Raw genomic sequence first — 26,433 nt, forward strand, 5'->3', positions numbered from 1 at the left:
AAAATGTACAATAAAATATAAAATAAAGTGCACAATCACGATAAGTTAATGTTTCTAAAACGCTAAGCAGTATTAAGTAACGATAGTAAACTTCGCCTTTTCTAGAACTGGCGGTGCGTTCCCGTCGCCCAAGGGAAACACTTCGGGTTACGGGTAAAAAAAAGCATGCAAAAGAAAATGTGCGGTCTATTTACCTAGATACGTCATTGAAGCTTCGTTTGTACGTACTATATTTTCCCACAACATTTGAACGCGACACGTAACCCCCGGCCTGCTTTGGTCACGCGGTCAATGACGTCAGCAGAAGCGTTACTGAAACCGATGTGCCCACACATGTTATAATCACCGCCCGTGAGAGCTTCATTCTCACCATCACACTGCGAGTGGACGTAACTTAAGTGGAACCGGGTCAGTCATCTTCTGAGGCCATTACGATCAAAACCTTTGGACGACATCGTTTTAGGATCAGGGTGCCTCTAGAGAAGCTACCGGTAGCTATCTTAGCTAGCATAGCTGGTGAACTTTAAACCATCGCTGCTTTGTGAGTGACGTTCAACTTTATCCCACTCGAGCGAGCTAACCAGTCAGGTGAAGCTATAGCCAAAATACAAGGAGGGATTTGAACTCTACACGGGTAAGATTGTAGTTCAGCTAACTGTCAAAGAGTTGCTACCCGGTTGAGCTGATTGGTCGGTCCGACTTCCTTGCATCGTTCGAGGTCATTCTGTGCCGTGGCTATCGAGCCAGCTGTTATTGGGAAGCTAGCGCAAGTCATGAAGAGCCTTCCGTATTTCTGCCGGGGAGAGGTCATTCGAGGATTCGGGAGAGGAAGCAAGGAACTGGGAATTCCCACAGGTGAGTCTATTGTCTGCCATTGATATGTATGAGCGGTTGAGTAACGTTAGCTAACCTACTACGTAACGTTAGCTCTCGTAGGTAACGATAGGTCAGTCTGAATCCAGAGTAACTTCACAGATAACAAGAGTAACGTTACACAATTAACATCGGCAGTCTGTGATTTTTGACTTAAATGTCCGCCCGGCTTTCTCTGCAGGTACGTAACCATTGATCATTCATAATCGTTGCCGAGACGTTATCGCTAGTTATGGACAGCTTTATTTAAAGACGAAACCGTTTTACGCAACGAACGCGCACCTTGTTTTGGGGGGACAGCGGTAGACGTTTGCTTTTACAGAAGAGGTTTGTGTCTAACCATGCAGGGCTTCCACACAGTGAGGACGTTGCCTTAAGTACCTAGTGTGTTACCCACAATTAATTTCTAAAAATGTGGAAAAAAATAATTTTGTGTATTAATTTCTAGCCTTGGAGAACCTAACTAGCAGTTACAATGTTTCTCTTTGTAGAGAAAAATGTTTTGTCTACTTTGAGGTGACATTGAGCAAGACACTAGCTCTCAGGAGGAGCGGTTCCCCGTACATGCAAACCTTTTTCTTCTTCTTCTTCTGACTCTGCCTCCCTTTCTCTCCCCCATCTCCAGCCAACTTTCCTGACTCTGTGGTGGACAATCTTCCAGCTGATATCGGCACAGGGATCTACTATGGCTGGGCCTGCATGGGTAATGGTGATGTCTACAAGATGGTGATGAGCATTGGCTGGAACCCGTACTACAAAAATACCAAGAAGTCCATGGTCAGTACAAGAACATTCACTACAAACTGCTTGGTGTGTTAGTCAGAAAGAAAGCGAACAAAATAACTGATCAATAAAATGAATCGAATACCACAGAGAATAGTGGCTAAAGTCTGCAATGTAACACATTTAGAGACATGTTTCTTTTAAGCAACAATGTTGAAGTGAAAGCACTTGTTGTGAATGTGAATTGGTTTTTAAATAAGTATTTGGCTCAAAGATTTTTTTACAACATGGTTATACACACTCTATACTTTTTTCTTTTTCAGCATTCATTTTGAAACTACCTAATTTGACTAACCTTCTATTACATTCTGGTTTGACAACACAAGTTGCATGTTGACTATTACATTTGACAGTTGCAGTACTCTTGTAAAGATCCATATCTTTATTTTATTTCAGGAGACCCATGTGATTCACACATTCAAAGAGGACTTTTATGGGGAGATTCTCAGTGTTGTCATGGTGGGCTACATCCGTCCAGAGAGAAGCTACAGCTCACTTGGTAAGACACCCCTCCCTCTCTCTCTCTCTCCACTGTATTGGCATGACCATAACAAAATACAGCATTGCCAAGGCACTGTACGAATATTGAATGTTGACAATTCCCTTTCTCTCTCATACACACAAGCGCCGATGTTCTTCCTCTTCACTTGTTATTCTTCTCTTTGCACCTGACTTCTTCTTTTTTCTGCATGTTTTCAACTCTCTCCCATTTCCGTTCCCAACAGAAGCGCTCATTGCAGCCATAAACAACGATATTGAGGAGGCCACGGCCAAGCTGGAGGTGCCAGAGCATCTCAAACTGAGAGACGACAACTTCTTCACCAGCGCTCGCAGCCCGTCCTCAGCCCTGCCCCCCACCAGCGCATCCACATCACAGACTATTATGAATGGCCACTGACAGCTGGCTGTGACAGCAGCACTTTGTTCACACACACACACACACCAGAACAACACAGAGGTTTCTATACACACACAGACACACACACACACACAGGTGTATGCGTTCATTAAAATGCACAGCTTCATTCTGAGATCTCTTGGCTGTCGTTATGGACGTAATCTAAAACAACCAATCCTTTTTCTTTTACTTCCTTTATTTGTCTCAACTGTGTAACTTCCTGTATTGCTTTGCTTCAGACATTCATTCACTTAATAGATGTTCATTTGTATATACCCACAGCAGATTGACTCTGTATATAACGGAAAACACAAATGGTCCATAAACTCAACTCTGAACACTCTTTAGCCAAGGTTGAAAGTAAAAGACACTTATGTCTTTTACTGTTGACATCTGTTTCTGTGTCAGATGGTTAGAGAGTCTGGGCATTGTTATCTGTAGCAAAAACACTGATCGCACTGTTAGATGAATATGCAACAATGTAGCTAAATGCAAGGCGTGTGTGTGTGTGTGATGACGGGGAGATTAAATTATTTATGTAAATGTAACGGTGTTAAAGTATCCTGGCTTTGTCGTCTCATTTTCCTCATGAAAATGTCTTTCCCTTCTAGTGAGACACAAGCCCTCTACTGTTTATCACTGCCCTAAGATGGATGACTTTATTAAATTGGATTAGAGATTTGATTTAGGGTTTTGGATGCGTATGCTGAAATAAAAAAATCTTACAGGAAGTATTAACCATTACAGAATGGTTATTTATTGAATGATTATTTTTCTAGAGACTTTTAAAATATTTTCAATGTATTTGCCCTCTGGGTTTGAGTGGTCCTCTCTTGACACTGAATATGTTTCCATTATCAGCAGATAAAAACAACTATAGATGAGTCAAGGAATGCAGGCTGGATAAGCAAGCCTGTTCTTATGCACGTCGGTTACGTTGTCTTTTTTTTTTTTTTTTTTTTGCTGCAGCTTGCCTGATGCTCAGACCTACAGTCCATTAGTCTCTGTGGGTTTGCTGCAGATAGTAAAACATTGGTATGTGATGAAGTACAGCTCTGTACCCTGAGCTGATATTTAGGAAAGGCAGCTGTCTTTGAAGTGTATGAGCTCTGATTTCCACCGTAAATATTTGAAAGGTGGTTCATGTAGATTCATTTACAATTTGCATTAAATGCTTTATCTTTATTCATTAGCTTCCTTTTACGTTCTTGGGGTCTTTCAACATTTGAACTCAAAACATGCTCGTGCTTTACAGTTCTGTGTGTTTGCGTGTGTGCCTGCACCTCTCGGTTTGACAAAGAAAATTACACCTAACATACAAGTATGTTAAATTCTTTGAACCCCTGTAAATAATTGTTTTTAATAAATGAAAAGATGAGTTTAGCTATGTGATTTTGGATTTTAAGTCTGTATTTTAAGTTAAGTGTTAAGGGAGTAAAAGATATGACTGCATTCATGCAACAGTAGCTATTTTCATCTCCAAAGAAGTTTTTCCAGGTACCGTTCTATTCTCAGTCTGGTAGTTTTTGTAGGTTTCCTTTTTACGCAGTTTGGTTTTTAACTTACAGGGAAATGAATGAAAGAATATAACACACGTAGTAGTACTTCACTGTAATCAAGTTGACAAATTCACTGCTGTAAAAAGACTTCCTTTCATGCTGAATGCTACAATATCCATTATATTCATCCTCTAAAGCACTTAATGTACAAAATAAAATTGAATGTATCTTTGAATTGTGATGTCTTGCTTCTTCAAACCTGTTGACGATTTTAAGAGGAACGTTTTCATAACACCAACCCTTAGGATGCCGCTGCAGGGTCGAAAATGTGTCGCAATTATGTGTTCTAGTTTACACAGGGACCAGAGTTACTGCACCTCTTATGTTTTCATTCTTTTCGCTATCTACAATTTAATCAAATAAATTGTTTGATCAAAATACATTTCTTTGTCCATTTTGTTGTTTACACAATTTCGTGCAAGATGTAGCCTAATGGAAATATAAGGTGTTCTACATTCGTAGAGCATGAAACAGAATCAAATATTGAGCGATCTTCACATGGCTGGCCTTTTTAGATTTCCGAGGGATCTCTTTGGGATTCTGACATCATTGGCTGATACCTGTGTGAATATTGTTATTGTCCTAATATCAGGGTCAGCAAATATGCACAGATAATAGTAGTTATTTTTTAATAGTTTCTTTAAAATTATGTAGTTAAAACAAAAATCTCAGAACTGAAATTCTTTCCTGTTTCCCGTTAAGACTACTGTGTCATCATACACGCACACAAACACACTTTTGAAATTAAAAGTAAACAGTCCCATTGGCTATGTGACTGTAGATACGTCTCATAGCAAGAAGTGAGTATTGTTAAGGCTCAGGAAGAAAAAGCCAACGTCAATGTCAAGCACACCATGTGAAGGACAGGATCAGATGCCCTTGAGTCAATGTTTTGTCTATTTGTTAAGTTGTAGCTGGATTTAATAACCTCATAAGAAAGATAACCAAAAGTAGTTTTGAGCAGATCTTATTTCAATCTCTTTCAAAAACATTTCATCCAAAATTCAGGGCCAAAAGAAATCAATCAAATTTTTTAACAAATAGTTTCCATGCACACTTTAGATCATTCACATTTCAAAAGAAACCCATTTCATCAAAACAAAGAATTACAATGTCCCATTACTCATTCTGACATAGTCCACAATTATCAGATACTCTTTGTCAATAGTCCAAATGTCCCAAAAGGAGTTACTGAAGATGTATGTTCAGGGTTTGTGTGTGAAGTGTGTGTGTGTTGAAGAGACAGAGAGGAAAGTTAATGTCCAACAGAGGGGTAAATATGAGACAGTTTGTTCTTGATGTAGGGAGAGCGGAGCAACGAGCAGTTCCAATCAAATATCACAGGGGCCAAAAGGTAAGAGAGAAACAAACCCGTCTTTTAAAAAGACGAGAATGAAAATGAATTTATTAAGCTTGCTTGGCTGGTATTGTAGATTTGGTTCATGTGTAAGTCATACCACTCGTCACTGCAATGTGTCTGTCTTCTTGTCTCTCCAGGTGTTAGCAATTATCACTCACCTCAACTCACCTCTTTGCATCAGCAGGTTCAGAACACAAATGTTCATCAAAAGTGCACACTCCAACTTTATTATGAAAATGATTTACAGCAAATTTCACCCCAACCAAGTACAGAGACTGATCTTAATTATTTACGCAGACCTCTTATTGTCCCAGTGAGACAGCAATAAAAGGCAAATACAAAAACCTAACCGGAGGAAATCTAAAAGAACAATTTCCTGCAAAATGACCTCTCCTGCAACTTTCTGCCATGTTTTGAGTAGTATTCTGGACACACGCACAGACATGCAGATGCCAGCATTTCACTGTGGCTTAAACCAGACTAAACCAGTGAGAAAATATCTTTCTCTGTGTAAACTAACCCAAACAGACCCAAACAGTACCCCACAATGTACAGATTGTACTTCAGTGTAAAGTTTGCTTTGAGTTCCTGCACTCCTGCAGTGCGATACAAAGTCCAGTTTAAACACAGAAACTACTGAGAGAAATGTTACAACTGATTCATTTGAGCTTTATACCAGATGATGCAGAAACAGAGAAAGTATATTACATTAGCAATCTGTCCAAATGTGGAGTTATGTGTCACTGTGTTGAAAAATCAAGGATAAAAATCTAACTCTGCAAATTTTAACTAACATGAATGTATACTTTATTAAGATTTTTTCCGAGGCAATATAAGTGGACAATGACTACCATATCATTTTATGATACAAATTATTCTAGAAAATGTAAACAAACACATGAGAATGAATATGATTGTCAGCACATATACAACTTCCCCAGAGGTGTGTGACTAAAAGAAGAAATCAAACTCTTAATCCCAAACAAAGGAATAGGTTGCATAATCCAACAAACGTATCGATGTTGAGGCTAGACCACTAGTAAGTCTACATCCTATTTGACCCAGCAGTCATATTTTGTTTGACGTTTCAGACAATGGGCACAATGACTTCTCTAAAATTTCAGTTGCAGCCATCATAAATATCATAACATATTAGCATATTGATTGGTAACTGGCTGGTATGACTACAATGTCTTTGAAATGTAATATCATTGAAAAACATTGCTGAGAAATTGTCAGCCTCCTTGACCAATGACTGCTCCACCTGCTGATTGTGCCAACATGATCTGAAGAGATCCAACTTTTAAAAAAAGAATGAAATGAACATTACGTATCTGAGGAATTGTGAGAAACAACTTTGACAACATGTTTAGTCTCCAATGATACGTAAGGCAGAGCTACTTCTCTCCACTCAGGGCTTTCTCTTCAACCGTATGAGTAGCTCTCGTCATCGTACTCCAGTTCAATCTCGTCCTCATCCAAGAGTCCGTACTTGAACTTCCGATACACTGTCCCATCTTGTCCCATGTACACAATATCTTCGTCCTCATCATCTTCGTCATTATCCTCACATGCAACCGTTCGGTCGCTGTATTCCCCAAACGAAGAGGTGGTGGGTTGTGAGGCAATGCCTACATTGGTGCACAGTTTCTCATAGCCTCCCGCTTTGGTTTTGGGTACGATGGCAAGGGATTTAGATCGAGCATTGAGGAAGAGGAAGATCCCACCGCCCACAGAGAGGATGATCAGAACACAGGCAGTGACAAAGAGTTTGGCAGATCTACCTTCAGCCTCTGAGACCTCAGCTTCTTTCATCACAAAGTTGACACCCAGGTTGCACTCCTCTGAGAAGAAGGAGATGGAGCACACCATTAGGTTACTTAAAATAAGAAATGTAATCTGTATACTGGGTTTGTCTGGCATGAGTGTTTTATACAAGACTTTTGTTTTAGTTGAACGCTGTCTTGTCTGTGATGGCCAAAGGCCATGAAAGCTTGGAACATTCTTTGTGAAATCAATGTGAAATTATTTCCGTACTGGAAACTATGTTTGGCAGGAAAATGAAACTCATGTCTATGTAGTGGGATGGCTATCAATTAGATCAATTACACAGTGTGGTAACCATAGCAAATGATATGCCCTGAAACAGATGACTCACACACAAGTAAACCACTATTTTCAAGGAGCAAGTGCGTGTTTTATTAAAAGACGGTTCCAGTGTGGGTTCTGGTTTACCTCGTGAGACCTTGCAGTCACAGCACTCCCTGGGTATTGGTTGGTCATCATTGCGTGTCTCATTTCCACAGCAGGACAAGCAGCGGCCGTCAGACAAGATCTGGAGTGCGGGGCACACTGTGCAGCTCCACATGCTGGGACCCCGGCAGTCAATGCAGGACGGGTCACATGCCTTGCAGTTTGGCTTATCACTTTCGGACTCAGAGCCCTAAAGCAACAGAAGAATTTGTTACACTGCACACTGAATGCCACATTTTATCTTCAACTGCTCCAGGACTTACAAAGCAGCCTATAACTGCGGCTATAGGGCTAATATATTGTTCATTTTTCCAGAGAGTAATGCGAGTTTGATTATAAACAAAAACACACTTTGTAAATTCAGCAACACACACGATTTCTCACCTTTGAATCAGCATAATAGCCTACAAGACATTGGGATTGACAGATGCCTCCCATAAACTTGTAGCCGTCATAACAGGACTGACAGGCCAGAGCGCCCCCATCTGGAAGGAGAGAAATACGGTCAAATGTCATCACATGGCTGAACTGGGTGGTGACTATGAAAATAGTAGTCTAGAGGTCTTGGAAACTGTGACATTGTTCATGTTCAATTATAGGAAGTCACTCCAAAACACAGTCCCCCGCCAAAACAACAACACATGGCAGATATAAGCCATGACAGGCTTCCTTTACCACTGCAGGTTTTGCAGGTGGGGTGACACTTGTGGCAGGTATTGGACCGGCTGCGTTGGTAGAAGCTTGGAGGGCAGCTCGGCAGGCACTGTCCCCACTGCCTCAGGTAGACGTAGTCCTCCCGACAGCTCAGACAGTTTCTGTTACCACGACCCCAACACTGGCTACAAGAGGGGTCACATCGGTCACAAACCATGGTGCTGGTGTTGCCAAAGTGACTGACAAGGAGAGAGGATATCAGTTTAGTTTGTGATGTACTTTGAGGAAAAAGAAGATTTCATTTTGTGTGTCTGTATGTTCTTTTAACCTCTCTGAACAGGTTTCGACGCAGCTGCTTCCCTGCCTGAAGAATCCAGATTTACAGTTGACACACTGCAAACTGTGACGACCAACACATGATTTACAGCTGAAGTGACAGCGCTCACACACACGTTCGTCTTTGTCCTCTGCATAGTAACCCACAGGACACTCCTGCACACATGTGTTGTCTAATGGACACAAAGTTTCATTTAAAAAAAAACGAGAAGTTTACATTGGCTGTATAAGAAGCATATCATTTACTATTGCTATAATTTACTCAGTAGGTAGTGTGGCTCGTTGCAGCTGAGGCAGTGGTCTTTGCCCGGTCCAGAACAGCGATGACAGAGTTTGTGACACTGTTGGCACTGCCCATTATGGTCCATGTATGAGCGCAAAGAGCACTGAATGAACCACACACAGTGTCCGCTGGCATCTTTACGCCTGTTGGTATCGCAGCTGAGGCACGATGAGGGCTCGTGGCCTGAGCAGGTCAGACATGACCTGTCACAATCTAGGAAAATGAAAAGCAATGAGACACAGACGAAGAACTCTAGTAGTGATGGAGTAGAGCCTTAGTTTATGTTGAATGATTAATATAAACTTCCACCTGCCCTACCTCTGCATTCATTGGTAGTCGCGTCATAGTAAGTGCTGTTGGGACACTTAGCCAGACACTCTCCATTGTAACGGACAGCTTTCGGGTTGCGACACACATCACAGTCATCAAAGCTCGGTCCGTCACAAGAGGCACAATCAGCATGGCAACGCACACACTCCTGTTGCTCCTCGCTGGCATAGTAGCCATCGGGACAATCGTCCACACACTTACCCTCATGGAGGAAGTAGTACTGAGCACACTCTGGGAGAGAGAAGAACATTTTAATCTCTTCATCCCCTCAGGCAGCCCTATAATCCTTATACTGGCTTGTTCTTCTTATCCACTTTTTACTTCTACAACAAAAAGCAGTCATAAATAAAACGCTTGTTTGTGTTTAACAACGATGCTAACACTACATACATAATCAAAAGAACATATATATTTAGAAAAAACATTGTCATGTCATTATAGGTACTACTACTAATGATACTCTGACCCTGACAAACGTTGGTTTTATCTTTCCCCAACTCTTCAACGTCTTCTCTCCAATGTCTTCTGTATTCCTCCATCCTTCTTCTCATCTGATTTTCCTCTGGTCCTCACTTCCTATACCTTCCAATCTTACACGTAAGCTTCATGGCATAACTATTTGCAGTCCAGTGAGTAGAGAACAATCATTCTGCATTTCCTCCTCATCTTCCTTCTCCTCTGTTCAGCTACTTCATCGCTAAACTAAGTCACCTTTCAAAAACGCCCCTCTTTAATCCTCCTCTCCAAGTCTTCCATTTATCTACCCTCCACTCCACTGCTACACCCAGCGTACTTACTCTTACACAGGCCATCTTGATTGCACTCTCCACAGTGAGCTGGACAGCGAGGGCATTCTGTCTCGGTGGCGTAATAGCCCTCTGGACAGTGAGACCTGCAGGAGTGGTCCAGCAGCAAGTACTGTTTCTCACAGCTCAGACAGTGAGAGGAATTTCCCTGGCAGGATGCACACCCTGGGGCACACAGCTGGCATACACCACCTTGAGGAAACCCTCTGGGAAAGAGAGGCGAGAATGAGGTACCATTGATATATCATGATGGTGTGTGTTCATGTGCGAGTCAAGAAATGTGAAAACAGAACAAGCACCTCTGACAATCCACCACACACACTCCATTGTGGAGGTAAAGCCCACTGCGACAGCGCTGGCACTGCTGAGCATCCTGGCACGTGACACACCCTTTTGAGCAGTCTTCACACTGGCTGGACGTCTTGTTGGCAAAAGTACCAGATGGACAACGGTACAAGCAGGTCTGATGGGCAGTCAAAAACCGACCTGAAGACAAAGAAAGACAAATCGCAGCACTGACAAAAGAAAACAAATGGGCACAAAGATCATCAGTGGTCGAAAGCTTATTTAAATTTAAGGCAGATTATTAATCATCCTGTCTCACATCACCATCTAAAGAAAAACATGTACTTTGATGGCAAGTTTGTCTAAAACATTTAAGACAAGCCCACCAAACCTTTTGTAGATTCAGGAGCAAAGAAGCATAGAAGCAGCAAACGCTTACCAGAATAGCAGCTGTTGCAGTCCTCCTTCCCTGCAGCAGAGCAAGTCTTACAGGTGGAGTGGCACAGCTCACATTCGCCCTGACCTGACGGTGAACAGCAAAAAGGAAACCAGCATAAAATATGCAGACATGAATGACATGGAAGAGAGGAGGAAATGAGGGGATGAAAAATAGACTAAAGCATGTGTTGCTGAGTGCCTAATGAAAGATAGAAAATACAAATCTCACTGCATGTTTCACCATTTGGGTTTGATGTTTAAGTGAGGAAAGTTGTCGTAAGTCAGCATCACATTTTACAAGTAGAGACAAGTAGGTAATGTTGACAACATTTAGTACTTCTCCATACTGTTTCTGAAGTGTGTCTCAGGGCAGAAAGCAAGTTGTCTGTCCTTTACACACTCCCCGTTCTTCAGTATGACTCCGTCCTCGCAGGAGTCACAGTCGTCATATTGTGGCCCTCCGCAGGTACGACAGGTGCGGTGACAAAGCTCACAGTCCCGGCTCTCCTCATCCACAAAGAAACCTTCCTCACAGTGATCCACACACTTGTCATCTGGATACACAAATACACATTTTTACTTTTCTTTCAATAACACTTTTTCCAACTTGGATGTTTGTGATAGACGCCAATAGATGGGGAATTTTACTGTAACGTGTACAGTTCTTAAAAAATATATATTCAAACCGAATGCCGATCACAGTTTCGGCAGAAATGTCTATAGTTGACATTCACACCACAACCCAAAGTGATAAATGGTTCAAATGTTTACCAGAGACATAGAATCCCTCTTCACACCAGTAGCACTGGGACTCGTCGCAGATTGCACATTGTTTTTCTTCACATGGAGCACACACCATGGTGTCGGTCACACTGTGGGTCCGATCTGGACAGGACTGATGACAGTCTGTGCCTAACCTGATAGACAGACAGAGAGCATCAATATGAAGACATACGAATATAGGGGTGCAATTCAATGAAACTAAAGTTAAACCGAAGAGACTTACTGGTAGTAACCATCTTCACATTTGAGACAAACTGTTTCCTGCGCCTGATCTCCTGAATCCTCTGTGGTGAAGAGCAGAAATTAAACAAATCACTACCAGACAATCAGGCATATTGTCATTTCTGGAATGCAATCTCAAGGCAACATAAAACATTTAGCATATTTGATCAGTCTTGTTATTGTAGCTTCTGTTCAAATCACATTTAAATATGATGTAGCAGTTTTACACTTTTTGCACAGACAAAACTATCTCACCATACTGAAAACAGTAAAAATGAAATATTAATACAATATTACTTTGGTAGTAAGTGTTCATGGAAAAATGTGGGATCTCTACTGCGGCCAGTGCCGTCATTTTTTTCTAAACCCAGTTTCCTTTAACTCCAGCAGGAGGCACTCTGACAACACACAATAAACGTGTTCAGATGCTGTAGAATGTATTGGCACTCACAGATCAATCTTCAGCTGAATGTGATTAATGTAGAACTGGCAAACAAATTTAACCCAGAAGCCCTCACAAATGTAAAAGTCAAAGAGTTTCTACAGGCATTTCAGTTCATCTCTAACGTCTCATCTTCAAGAAGACAGAAGTCACATGCTGCTGCCCTGTTGTGCTTTGCAGTAAGTGGTGTCTGTGTAGCTTGCGCTGAAGGTGTACTTTTGCTGAACAACACAAAAACAAACACTCAAATGTGAGTGACAGGTTGCGTAAAACAGTTGCATATTTGCTGTTAGTGGGTGTTTTATTATTGGAGACCGGGGAACCTAGGCAGGGGATATTAATATTTAATTCAGGTGTGTGTGTGAGAGGCTGCTTTTGTACACAAAAAGGAGAAAGTTCATTTTCCCTCCAAACTAATTCACTCCTGCTGTCAATCAAAACCATCCAACCGGTAACTGAGGAAGAGCCACCCTGTCATCCCTTAGCCCAACGATGTCAAAATATCTCCAAGGACAGAAGGAGTGAGAAGGAAGAAGGAGAAGGAAAGGTTCAGACAGGAAGCAGAAAGACAGAGAGTCAAAGAGAGATAGGAGGAAGAGAAAGAGATGGAACTAAATATTAAAATAAAAGCTCCTTCTGCAGACTTTCCCCAGAGACATTCATCCTCTTCAGAAAAGGCTCCATCGACCCCCACACCCCATTCCTCTCAGCCTTCTCCCAGCACCCACAACTTAACACTGCACTGGTTTGCACTTCAATGCAGTCGACAAGCCACTACCTGTGAAAGCTATTACTCATACAGAGAGAGACTGGGACAAAGGAAAGGTGGGAGGGACAGAGGAGCTGGAAATCATGCCTTCAGGCTGTGTCTATGTGAAGAGAGAAAATAGCTCCTGCATGAATATTAACTGTGAAAGCCAGGGGAGGGGAGATTTCAACAGAATTTAAACTGGCATACACATCCCAAGTATGCACTTGTGGAATGTGCAAGCACTCATACACACACATTTACAGTCTACATGCACTCACAAGCTACATTTTACATTCACACGTCCAAACAATCACACATTAAAGTGATTGGCACTCAGTCTCAGTAATAAGAGGTGATACAGAGTCAAGAGTGAAGATAGATGAACTCAGTTTTACCATCACCTCAAATTATCACTGCAGTTTAAGAAAGTGACGTGTGCAGATATCGCAACAGCAGAAAACTGGAGGTGAGATGAGCGTTGAGTGCAGCTCCACAGTAAAGGAGCTAGAGGAATACTTCTTGCCTCAAGCCTAATATGACCAGTAAAGATCAATCGTAGTTGATATTGAAACAAAGTAAACAAATCATGGTGCAATGCACAGCATGTGTGAGTCATCTTGTCTTGAACATTGATAAAGGCAAGCCTCATCAATGAAATGAAAGAAAAGTGTATTACAATCTGTGCAGCACATAACATCCACTGTCCCTGGACCCTTGATCGGATAAGGAAAAGAACATGTCTTCCTGTAAATGTCTAAAATGTATCAAAAGCTTAGAAAAGCTAAATAAGGACAAAGTGTAAGCATGCACACACACATATTAATTGCCAGACACTACACGTTCTGTTTCATCTTCGCTTTAGCCCGTAGCGTCGCATCACACAGGGCCAATCATCTCAAATATCTAATCAGATGACTGACTTGTTTAGCTGGCAGAATTGTGATTACTAGGAGCAAGTGGGTGGGAGGGAGGCTGTAGTGCGGGTGAGAGTGGTGAAAGATATTCCACCCAGAATGCATAATGACATAATAACCCCCGTCTCCACCTCAGACTAGTTCAGCACAACAACAACTTTCTATGGTATGTCGATAACCATTTCTGTGAGAAGAGGTGCTCTCGTCTTCATGTGGCTTGTACCGACATGGTGAGGTGTATGAGCACAAGCAAGGAGATTTATACTGATTTTATACTGTATGGTTTACTCTATACGTTTTCACATTTCACAGTGTTTCACAGTTCACTAAAGACTAATCTCATTCAAAGCACCATTCGATAAAGAGCCTATAGCATACTGTTTTGCTATATACAAAGGTATGTTGATTTCTGACGGTACCGGCAGTGGAAATACAAATAATCACCGGAGGCATTTAGTCTGGAGTGGAAAATATTTGAACCCTTTGCGGAATAGGTGTCTGCCGCTGACGGAAATTAGATTTCAGGTAGTGTTCCTTATGGAGAAGATTAACATCAGTCCAGCAAAAAGTGAAACAATATGAGATCTTCTGCACCTGTGGCATCTTCTATTGGTGTCTGATAATTAAGGAAACCTTACAGCTAAGTTAAGGTATTGTCTTTGGTTTGTCCAAACGACTTCCCTAATGAATGAGGCTTATTGGAATATATACAATCTTCATTTCAATGACGATGTATTTGCAGTGAAAGAGAGCCTACAGTAAAGAGTGAGGTGCATCAACAACCAATGGCAGCATCGTATGTAGCCACCCCACCTCACGACTACACAATCAACGCATTCAGTGCAGTAAATCCTACTTTATTACGAGTTATGTTTTGATTACAAGCTTTTCTGATATGTCACTGTATCTCACTCCTGAGGACTGAAATGATGAACGTTTTCTCATCTACAGTCAGTTTGACTACAAGGTATAAGATATTGTGGTATGCCATATAGCTGCAGCCTATAACTGCTGCTGAAGCTATAGTGCGCTTGATTTTATATATATTTCTACGCTTTGATCGATGCAGGTGAAAGAGGTAGGAAGAGAGAATGTGAGGAGTGAGAAGACGATGTGGTGTACTTACTGCGTTCACATTGCTTGCAGCCCTCGTCACAGGGGACACAGTCCTCTTTCTCTGCGTCTGCAACCTCACCTGATGAAAACAACAGATATCAAAATGCATACAGTAACACAACACAATGTTGAAACATGTCCATTTTGTAAAAAGTACTGAGTTCATTTTAATTGCTCAATACTGGATGTTGTTTAATGAAAATACGGTTTTGTAGTTGAGAAAAACAAGTCAAGTCGGTACGTTTCTTTGTTTGTCAGAACAAATGATTCTCAGCTGTTTTAAGTGGAGTGCAGTATATCTTACAGTCACGACAATCAAATTACTACCTGTCTCATAAATAACCATTGTAATGTTATTTTTTTGTCATCAATCAATAAGATGATGCCAGTTTAATGGCGCTTGTCTTATTTTAGAATTACACACTTTGCCATCTTTTACATTTTAGCTTCATTTTGTAATGTTTATATGTTCAGCTATATTATCTACATCAATCAATGTGGTTTCATTGCTCTGCCTGTAAGGACGAGACCTGCCAAATTAATAGCTATAGATATGTTTCACCTACTCCGGAGTTCAAGCAGTCTATGGGGCCTGTTAAGACCTGCCTGCTATATGATAAGAACTTCCTCTCATCCGCCCGCTCACATCTTATATCCTCACTTACAAACTTTCCATCATTACCCTTCACCTACGTCTCACATTCAAGTTGAAATTACCCACCTCCACTTATCCTCCTTATCTGAAATATCTCAAAAAGCATCTCATTCAAAGCATATCAGCTCTTTCTCAATCCTCCTTTGGCTGGCATTTACATTTGATATGATGTGATAAAGTGTGATGTGTTCATCTTTACAATCTTCCTGAGGGCATTAAATAAATTCAGCAAATGTTCTTTAGTTGAACAGGAGGTAGAAGCAAGAACACATCAGCACTCACTGTATTTGTCTGTTCGAGCATTTTCATTGTTTTCTTAAAGAAAAATGTTGAGTTTCATACAGTATTCCTTCATTTCTATAATTAAGAATACCCTAAAATACCTGAATCACCCCATGGACACGTTTTATTTCATTTCATTCTATTAAATTTGTATACACCTTATATGTGTATAGCTTGTGGAATCTACAATATATATATATATATTTATATATATATATATATATTTATCATAGTGACATTAGTAAATAAGCATGTCTCAAGTCTTATGAGGTTCAACCAGCATCTCTCACCTGCACTGCACTCCAACGGGACACACTGGCCACTTCTGAGCTTGTGTCCTGTGCTGCAGTGGAGGCAGTGATCTGCCGATGAACAGATGATGCAGTCTGCAGGACAGGGTTCACACCGTCTTCTTGAAGAGTGGAAGAACCCCTCTGGACAGACATCCCGACACTGACTCTGAAAGAGGTACCTGGCCACCTCAAACTTATCTAGATGGAGAAAGACAAGAATATGTACAGGAGAAGTGAGGGACAAAACAGATATGCAGCTGTATTCAAGACAGTGAATCATACGCATGTACACAAACACAGAAACAGCCTATAGACTGTCCCTAACTCATTATATGAACATTGAATGGTCACACAGTTACAGCACACAGAACTTTTTTACTGAAGTTCTGAGAAGATTTTTGAAAGTGTCTATACGGATGTTTTTTTGTCACAAACATTCATGGATACAATTATACATACAGTACATATGTTCATACATGCGTATAGAATGCAGGTATTCAAAGTGAGGCAATGTAAAAAAAAATGTTTTCCATATTTTTGGGCTGATTTTTGGGCCAGAGAAGATTCATTTAATTCAGGCTTGATCCAGACTTGATCCGTAGAAGCCAAGATGGTCGAGTTTCATTCTTGAGTTTGGATTTCACCGATCCAATTTAAGCTACGTGACTTGAATTTAGTTAATTTAATTAATTACAATTAAATGAAAAAATAAAAAAGTAGTTTGAGCCACTTGAATACACTTTTTTGAATATCAAACGCTTTTGTGAGCCCTAAAAAGTTTCATATTGCAAATATTGAAACCACCCACTGGCATTTGTAATGAGACTTAACATAAACACAACATAAATTAAGATACATGTTTTCAAAGTAAAATATTTCAATGATATGAATTAAATGGTATTTCACTTTTACCTTGAACTATTCAGGACTTGTTTAATATGTATTCAATTGCTTTTAAGATTAAAATCCTTCAGCTAAAATTGAAAGCCCGTCTTTGCTTCCATAAAAATGGAAGAAACGTCTATACTTCTGTGTGACTGTATTTTCAGGCATGTCTTGGCTTGTGTGGTTCCAGTATTTTGAAATGGACACTTTTGATTTATCTGACAAGCTATCATTTTTCTTCACCTCTTCCTTGTTCTTTTAATGCTTCTTTTTGTAGCTCTTTTATTCTTTCCCCCCTCTAGAGACAGCAGGGGGGGAAGACTCGACATTACAATCAAAGGTCAGTATCAATAATTGTCTGCTCAGTATGTACTAGTGTGTGTGTGTGTGTGTGTGTGTGTGTGTGTGTGTGTGTGTGTGTGTGTGTGTGTGTGTGTTACTGGCCATGATAAGAGAGGTTGTTTTGACAGAGAAATGACACAGGGAGAGACAGATGGAGGGTTTCTTCATGTTATTATTGTTATGTCTCAGTGAGTCTCAGACAGACCTGCAATTAAATGGAACCACATTTGCAAACAGTCTGACAAACTTGCCGGCTAATTGAGTGTGTGTGCACACGTGAGGGTGAGAGAGAGTGCGTGAAGCGGAAATCTGGTGTTAATCTTCTCCTTGGCTGTCTGGTATCTTAAAGTGGGTGTGTAGGTGGGTGTGTGCGTAACATAATCTTCCCAGTGTAAATACATAATACCGTCTGTGACACTGTGATAAACACAGTTATTACGACCACCTTCAAGTTGATATTTCTTCGGCTGTGAGCCTCTGATGATGTTCGGTTTTATCATACCAATTGTTTTCACACTAATGAATAAGGTTTGTTTTTTTGTATTGGCTTCACAAGATCCTAATAACATGAAAGAAGTAAAAGAAACATTTAAGTAAGACAAATTACTCATCAAACGGAGACACAGCTTGTCCTTTCACTGAGCTAAACCCTGAGAGATTTGCAGTGACCTTTGCATGAGGATACAAACAAATGACTGATTCCTTCTTTTAGCACATCAGCAAGCCTTGGCTGAATTACTGCCTTAATTAGATTAATTTACCTTTAGAGGATTGATAGTGGAGGCTGGCACAAATGAGCCTTGGCTTGATCCATGTGATGTCACAAAAAAGCACGACTTCACTTACATTCCAGTCACAGCTAGATCGATGGGTTTTTAAATGAACACCAGGTGCACCTTTGCAAAATGCTACCTGTGTTGCTTCAAAGGCTAAGAGCGTGCAGGTTTGGTATGACGGGAAAGAAAAAAATGAATTGTTCAAATATGTAAGATCGTTTTATCTGCAATAACTGGTCCTGTCAGTTAAAGTCACGCAATTGTGATTTACTTATTAGGATTTTTTGTTGTTGTGTGTCATTATTGATGAAAGGTTAAAAGGAATAGTGGTTTTCATCTTGATCCAGGTTAGTGTACCTCTGTCACAGCTGGTGCAGTTGTCAGGTCCCTCATCAGTACACTCATGGCAGGTGTGGTGACAGAGATGGCACTGCCTCCCCATGGCATAACGCCCCGTCTGGCAGCGGATTTCACAGTGTCCTTCATCAAAGAACCTGCAGGTAGGGATGTGGTTAACAATGAACAGGCACACTAAGCCTCAGCAGTGCAAATGTTTTCATCTAAAATAAGAAGCAGTGCAAACTGACCAGAAGCTAAAGAGACTAGTATAAGTCACTTCTTGTAATAAGCTGCTTTCTATATTAGTTTATAAGGTTGTTTGAACTATCTAAAAGTGAATGATACTACTAGTAAATGTACTTTACAGAACAAGATACAATTGTATACACAGTCAAGATACAGTACAAGAATGCCCACTTCAACTTCTTCTCTACTGTGTCAATGCCGTTCACTCCCCGCCACCGGCAGACCATTTCTTCTGAGCTCCCATCTGCTCTCCTCCTGGTGAAGTAGTCTGCCGGTGGTGGGGGAGTGAGGTGGAGGGATGTGCTACCTAGCTACCGCTAATTTTTGTCTCAATTGTGGTCTGATAAACAGTACATCAGTACATCCATGTACTGTACGCACGTCATCGTAAAAGACACATGAAAAAACTACAGCAGGCAACAAACCAAGACGAGCTTTATTCCTATGTTATGACACTGGTCAATGGTTACCTTGTATGAACATCACTACATTATTAGCATCAATGGATGTTGAATTGCATGTTAAGATTGAGCTGGGACAAATTACTTATGATAATGTAACACTAAGCAATTAGTTATCTTAGTTTGCCCCACATGTTTCATCAAAGTCACAAATAATGGTAAAATGATTGAGGAACTTGACAAAAATGGAGTTAAATTGTAGACAAAGTTCTATGATATCCAGCATTTGATATTATAGAAACAATCCAAAACAGGAGAAAATGTGTCTATCGCTATAGTTAGCGGAACATAAAGTTGCACGTCATCAGCATAACAACGGAAATGAATATTATACCTACAGATTATTACCCAAAGGAATCATAGCTTGTAAATAGAAAATAGGAAAAGATTAAGAAATGACCCCTGGGGGGGGGGGGGGGGGGGGGATGTCAGTGGTTCTCACCGTGCTTTAGGGCAGCTGGTGCAGTCCTCTCTCTCTGGACCCATGCACTGTAGACAGGTAACGTCACAAAGGTGGCAATTTCCATGACGACTCATGTACTCTCCTACAGACGGGGAGCGATAGTGAACAATACATTTCATCATAAAGCGCTTTATTTCTAATTCTTTACCTGCTTGTGTATGCCCACTTCTTTCTTTTTGCTTGAGTGACTTGTGTCCTAGTTGCGCCAATTATATCCAACAGTCAGTTGTTATTGTTTTCATTTCCTTGAAGGTCCAGCTCATTATCCTCTGGCTTCTGGCATATCCCGCACAATAACAGTTATATCTCGTTTATTATCATTTCCTCTTTATCTTGTTTTTATGTTATGTGCAAATGCTTTTCACAGGTTTGAAAACGTCTTTGAAAACGTCAAGTTTGAAAATGTCGGTCAGGCATACTTTCTAATTGCTGAGTGCTTTTAGAGTAGACAGATATGATTTGGATATGAGATTGTTTTTTTTTGGTCTCTTATGAGCTTAAAGACAAGGTGAAGATTCCCAAAATAACTCAAGACTTAAACAAACACGAATTATGACTGATTTTCATCACGAGCATGACGTTACAAAACTTCTACTCTACAGATAACAGAAACATGTAGCATGTTGTTGTTCACTCAAGAATAAACTGTCTTCCTACAGCCCTATGGACACATCCTCCACTGTTGAAAATGCTGAAAATGTGTGTAGGTTTTGGGAGGTTGGAAAGTTTCTGTTGCAAAATGGAGTCCACGCTGGAAATGGAGTTTTGGGCGCCAGAAATCTTAACACCTGGCAAAGCAATTGTTGAGTCACTGACATTGATTGAAAGCATTATTACACTAGATATATAATTATCATTCCACAATATGCAGAAGTAGAATTCATACTTATTGGACTTGTAACGTCATAAACTAGCCATGTTTACTAAATAATCTTATCTTAAGCTGCATGAATACGTAAACTTTGCTCACATTCACCCCAGGCACACATAATATGTATATACGCTATTGTGCACAAAGTTGCAAAAGGATTGAGAGAGAAGTTCCAAAAAACCCATCAACCTTCAGCCTCACACTTAGCAACATTGAAAAGAGCCATAACAAAAGAAGCATAAACATTGTCTACTATCCCACCTTTGTATTAGACAAAGGTGACAGACACAGGCTCAGGCATAAGGATGGAGCTGTGTGGTTTGTGTGTGTGTGTGTGTGTGAGCATCCTTCAAGGAAGTGGCGAGATTGTCTGTGCTCTCTGGCTCTCTGTGAAAAGCGCAATTGTTCCTTTCAAAACAAAAGAGCTTCTTTGTGTACAAACACAACAGGCGGTGGCTTCCCATTCAGTAAAGCTCTGCTGAAAACATTCAAACAGCCCCCAAATAAACGCCGTCACTCTCTCTCCCTCACACACACACACACACACACACACACACACACACACACACACACACACACACACACACACACACACACACACACACACACACACACACACACACACACACACACACACACACACACACACAAATTGTCTCCCTGTCTTTCTGTTTGTCTCCCCCTCACTCACGCACACAAACAAACAGGGAGCCAAGTTCTCAAGGGACGGAAAGCCGCACAACTCCACTCAGCAAAAGCAGACACTGTGGACTCCCACTGCCAGACGGGAGAAGAATGGAGCGGAGAAGAAAGAGAGCCTGTCACTCAGGGGAGTACAACCTTTCCTCTTTTATGGACTTAGCTGACCTTGTGAGGACATTGACAGTCTACTCTGTCAGGAGAGAGAGAGCTCTGTTGGCAGATATCACACTGACATCCACCACACCTGGTCCTGAATAACAATTCCCTGGCCCTTCCACCTCCTGATACCTGCACATACTTATTATTATTATTATATATTCAATACATCCCGCAAGTAGTCAAGAGAATATAAACCACATTGCTTATCTAATATTGTGTATACATTAACACAGGTAGGTGTTTCTTGTGCTTGACCTGTGGGGAAATGTGTCCTCAGTATTTCAACCATCCAAACAATTTGTAAGCCAATGCCTTGTTCAAGGGCATTATCACCAAATGATGTCTTTTGGAGTGGGAAGTACCTACAGTAAAGACAAAAAGCCCATACTGATAACCACTGAGCCACAGTGCTGCTTGCCCATGAGCTACAGTGGGATAAACTAAGATTTGATTTCACATGGCCCCCCCCCATATGATTTAAGAAAAAAAATGGCGTCATAATGTTAACTATGGTTACAATCAGCACTGGAGAAAGCTAAAGCCATGACAAGAGGTGCAACAGAAACAATTGTTTGGAATTGGGTGAGGACTGAAACCAGCATTTCTTTTTACATTTGTAATTAATGAGCATAATGACTGTAGAAAAACATGCAAGTCCAGAACGTTTCCCCCTCACACAAACCCTATCATGCAGAGTTTGTGTATCAATAACAGCACTTACTGGTCACAGTTGGCACTGGCACGCGACACCTGTGTATACCCTGCGAATAACGCAGTTAAATCACTTACACTTCTTCAGGGTGCAAGAAATGAATACGACAGCGTAACCTTGACAGCATCAATGAGGTCTATAGAAAAGAATTCTAGCAGAATACATTTACTCAAATGTTAGGGCACGCCGCAGCCCTTTGCTGCATCTCGTCCCATGTCTCCCCTCTCCGGTCTAATATCTAAAAAAGATCCTGCGGTTACATATTTGCCAATGTTATACATAATATACCAGTTCTACAGCATGTACAGCAATAGAACAAAAGACAGTTGTATGTATGGGGGTGAGAGGGAGTTCTTACTTATAAAACACCTATTTGAGTATCTAGAATGACTGAATACTAGCATTGACGTATTTCTGTGAAGGTTGATGAATGTTCTATATCATTACTTGTACTACCATCATCACTATATACTGTGTCTAATGGGTTAAAATGCAACTACCCATAATAAGCATAATTGGATCGGTTTCCTCCTAAAACAGAACAGATTCTGTGGTAGTACATGTTTACATTATTTGAATTATAGCCTTGGAGTTGTTCATATCTACTGCTACAATATAAATAGCTGCTGTATGGCAATAAAAGAAAACGTGTAAATTAAGTTCTACATTCAAGCGTTGCACCTATAATAGAGCAGCAAAACCTTGCATCGCTGACCTGATTTTAACTTCCACCTAATTGTCAGTGCACGTCTGCCTTTAAGTGCCCTGCCTCAGGCATGTGCAACTTTCTTTTAATCAATCTGATCGAGCGCTGAAAAACTGAAAGTGTCTGAAAGCAATGATCTGAATTTCAATGATGTTTTCCCTTTCAATACTTTATAAAATGAAATAAAAAAAATAGAGTGAAAAGAAGAAACCTAATGTTCTGGAAAGGAAGTGAGAAACATGCTCATGGTTGAAATATTTCTGATTAATACACTGTCAACATAATCAATGAAAACTGAAAAGAAAACAAAAACATGAACAGATTAAACATTTTAATAAGAACACTTAAGTAAAAAAGATTTTCAAAACTAGGACTTTGAGTAACATTAATAATGCATTGTCACAGATATGTCACAGGTAAACAATAAAAACAGCTTTTATATGAGGGGTGTGTGTGTGCGTGTGTGTGCATCTACCACCACACAAACTAAAGTCAATTCAAGTCATCTTAAACAATGACCAAAAATAAGTTTTTGTTAACCAAAACAGGGGAGTCATCAATCTTTATTACAAATCATCAGGAACCATAACCAGTTGACAGTACAACAATTCATCTAACACTGTAAATGCTCATGGTGCAGGTGTGAAAACCCACACAATTAGAATAAGAATCTTAAACATTATATTTATCAGAAACCAGCACCACCAGAATAACCTTCTAGTTTCATCAGGTAAGGTTCACAGACAGACAGGAGGAGAAACCAGACATCTGATGTCAGTTGGCTTGAACACGAGTACAGTTGTGGCTCAATATGATTTAACATTTCGGACACATTCCTGGTTCTGCAGTGATGCTGTCAGTTCACTTTGAGTTCAGACAGATATCATGTAAATAAGAACAATTGATTGACTTGTTTGTTTTCTGATTTTTCTTGGGTTGAATGAACATAACGCTCTGCTCCCAAATGTATTTCAATATCTACATTTTGAACCAAATCCCTTCTCTGAAATAACTGAACGTGAAACCTCCACAGCTCTTGTTGTCCACCTGGCTGTCGGAGACCTTTACCTTTACCATTTACATGATAACGACAGAATATCGTCTGTGCCAACCATTGACCTTCTGTGTTGAAAGTGTAGAGCAATACTTCAGCCGATATGCATTTCCATCAATAATGGAATGGATAATGGAATACCGAAGAGTAGAAATTCTAAAACTTTATTTGAGAACAGTAACATGTAGGGATGCACCGATACAGATAAAAAAAAAAATATTGGAGAAAATTCCCTTTTTTTCAGGGTGACATATGGCATGTGGAAACCAACAAACACAGAAGAATTGAAGTTCCCTGTCACAAATATGAGTTATATTTTTTATATTTTATGTAGTGACAACAAATATTTAATTGTTCTGTCACAGTAATGGATGGAATCAATAGTCAGTTTTGGGCAAAGGTTTAGAATCCAGAATCTGCATCATGAGTGAAAAATGGGCATTGGTGCATCCCTAGTACCAGAAATTCATTATACCTCACTGCAGCGTTTCCTTCCCTGCAGAAAGCTCCGGAAGGAATGACTATCGACTTGTCTTCTCGTACCTCTGGAATGAATCAATGCTGTCTGGGCTTACATTAAGAATTAATGGCATTCTCTTACGCACACCAATAAAGACAAACACACACACTATTCAGGGCATGTTTATGTTTTTCAATAAATGAAATTAGGTAATTTTGGTTAGTAACGTGCATCAGTCTTGAAATACGGTGGCACTATAGTATCTAACTTTAAGTGGTGGCTGATTTATGTGTCTGAGTTCATGTTTATTGGCCCATGTGTGTGGTACATATGTTTCTTTGTGTGTATATGACTGAGTGTGTGCATTTGTCTTCCCTCCTCTACACAGCCAAAGCCAGCCCAGACAGACATTATTTTCACATTACTGAGTGAGCTTCTTTTTTTTTTGACGTATATTTACAGGCAGAAAAACCAGGGCCTTTCCTACTGTATATTCACTTTCCATCTGTTTATCGTTAACACTGGAAAGAGAGGAGGAAGAGGAGCCAAAATAAAAATGCACACAGACGTATTCATAGATTCACAGGCTGAGTGGCTCCTGTTTTAAACTATGCTTCCTACACTGGCAAAAAAAAAGAAGGTTCAATTATTTTGGCATCGATGCTTTGGTCACAAAATACCGACACTTTTATTCTTTTGTTTGTTTTCACTTTTGTTTTCATTTGCTTGTTTGTTCTTGAAATAAGTCCCAGTCATTTTACACCCTGACCACATGTGTGTGTCCCAGTACAGAAAAAAAGGTAGGTTTGTTGTAGTCCTGTCATCGCACCTCCGATGCAGTCCCTTTAAGAGGCACAGATTCTCTTATAAATTATGTGACTGTGAATGAGTGGGCAGGGGGGGTTGAGAAGGAGGGGTGCCCCCTGTGCCCCCACATCCCCCCCGCACTCCCTTTACGCCCATTGAGTACGTCCCGTCAACCCTTTTGCGAGCACGTTCTGCAGCACAGTTGCTGCAGCACTTTCCTCTGGCAAAGATTGTTCTTTTTAACGAGCACGCAGAAACTGCCTTCCGCCCAAGATTCTTCATTTGCTTTCCACAGACCAGGAAGAAGAGATGTAAGGGGAGTTTGGAAGGAGGGGAGGGGGGGGGGAACATGCACATACACATATAAATGCATGTGGAAACACACACAAACACACACACAGGGCAGAACCATTAAAAATGATTGAATGGCAGGTAGAGCATTGTGATTGGTCAGGAGAGGGTTCAGGTGACAGGAAGAGTTTTTTTGATCCAATCACAGGTGATGTTCATCAAGGTGGAAAATGATTGTTGTCCAGTGAAGAGATTGGATCCACGTCGGGAGAGAAGGAAATAAAAAATAAAATAAAAACAGAGAGAGAGAGAGAGAGAGAGAGAGAGAGAGAGAGAAAACAAACGTCACACAATTAGCAATTTGAAGATTTTTGAAATTCACAACTTGGTGTATCAAAAAAAAAAAAAAAGTAAAGTGGACCACCAGTCTGCAAAAACTGTAAGCCAATTATTTCATTTGATCAACAGCATTTAAACATACCAGCCACTTTTAAGCTTTGGTATAGGAAGGTTTGAAACAGACTGAGTGTGCACTTTAAGTAAAGTACTCATCATCAACAGAAAGGTCTCACAGTAAACACATTATCCTCAGAGCTTTATCTCATCAAAGGCTGGAAGACTTTTTGGCCATGGGTTCATTTTAACTAAAAGATCATGTCTAGACCAGCAACTCACACACTGCTGTCGAAGCCTCATAATCAGACCATCACCTCAGCCAGTTAGTGAGAAACGGGAATATTTACACTGCAAGAATCGTAAGCCAAAAGGAAAAGAAAATACCATAAAGGAAAGACTAGACCATAAAGTACAGCAATGAAATGAAGAAAATGCAAGCAAAGAGCA

General features: G+C 40.5%; 3 protein-coding genes across 4 annotated transcripts in view; 1 reads left to right on the plus strand and 2 right to left on the minus strand.

Annotated features, from left to right (window-relative positions):
• The first annotated feature begins 359 nt into the window (after positions 1-359).
• rfk (riboflavin kinase) lies at positions 360-4,462 on the plus strand. The gene is made up of 4 exons (XM_079161465.1): positions 360-855; positions 1,499-1,650; positions 2,053-2,155; positions 2,382-4,462. Exons 1-4 carry the CDS (start codon positions 774-776, stop codon positions 2,552-2,554), a joined length of 510 nt encoding a protein of 169 aa, XP_079017591.1. The 5' UTR covers positions 360-773; the 3' UTR covers positions 2,555-4,462.
• A 1,217-nt stretch (positions 4,463-5,679) lies between these two features.
• On the minus strand, positions 5,680-12,218 carry LOC306696965 (proprotein convertase subtilisin/kexin type 5-like; the record flags this gene model as incomplete). Its single annotated transcript, XM_079160697.1, has 14 exons — positions 5,680-7,317; positions 7,709-7,916; positions 8,111-8,211; positions 8,402-8,619; positions 8,709-8,889; positions 8,979-9,212; positions 9,318-9,560; positions 10,127-10,341; positions 10,435-10,621; positions 10,860-10,943; positions 11,206-11,412; positions 11,630-11,775; positions 11,865-11,925; positions 12,161-12,218. 14 exons carry the CDS (start codon positions 12,216-12,218, stop codon positions 6,899-6,901), a joined length of 2,562 nt encoding a protein of 853 aa, XP_079016823.1. The 3' UTR covers positions 5,680-6,898.
• Positions 12,219-23,294: 11,076 nt separating this feature from the next.
• Positions 23,295-26,433, minus strand: part of pcsk5b (proprotein convertase subtilisin/kexin type 5b) — a 50,951-nt gene continuing 47,812 nt past the window's right edge. Inside the window, exon 21 of one of the 2 annotated variants that reach the window (XM_079161011.1) lies at positions 23,295-25,575. In XM_079161011.1, coding sequence (XP_079017137.1) covers positions 25,469-25,575 — 107 coding nt within the window. In that variant the 3' untranslated portion in view covers positions 23,295-25,468. Of the gene's footprint in view, positions 25,585-26,433 lie in introns of both variants that reach the window. The other variant, XM_079161010.1, reaches the window with a different exon arrangement.

This window comes from Pholis gunnellus (genome assembly GCF_910591455.1).
Source record: "Pholis gunnellus genome assembly, chromosome: 6".
NCBI lineage: Eukaryota > Metazoa > Chordata > Actinopteri > Perciformes > Pholidae > Pholis > Pholis gunnellus.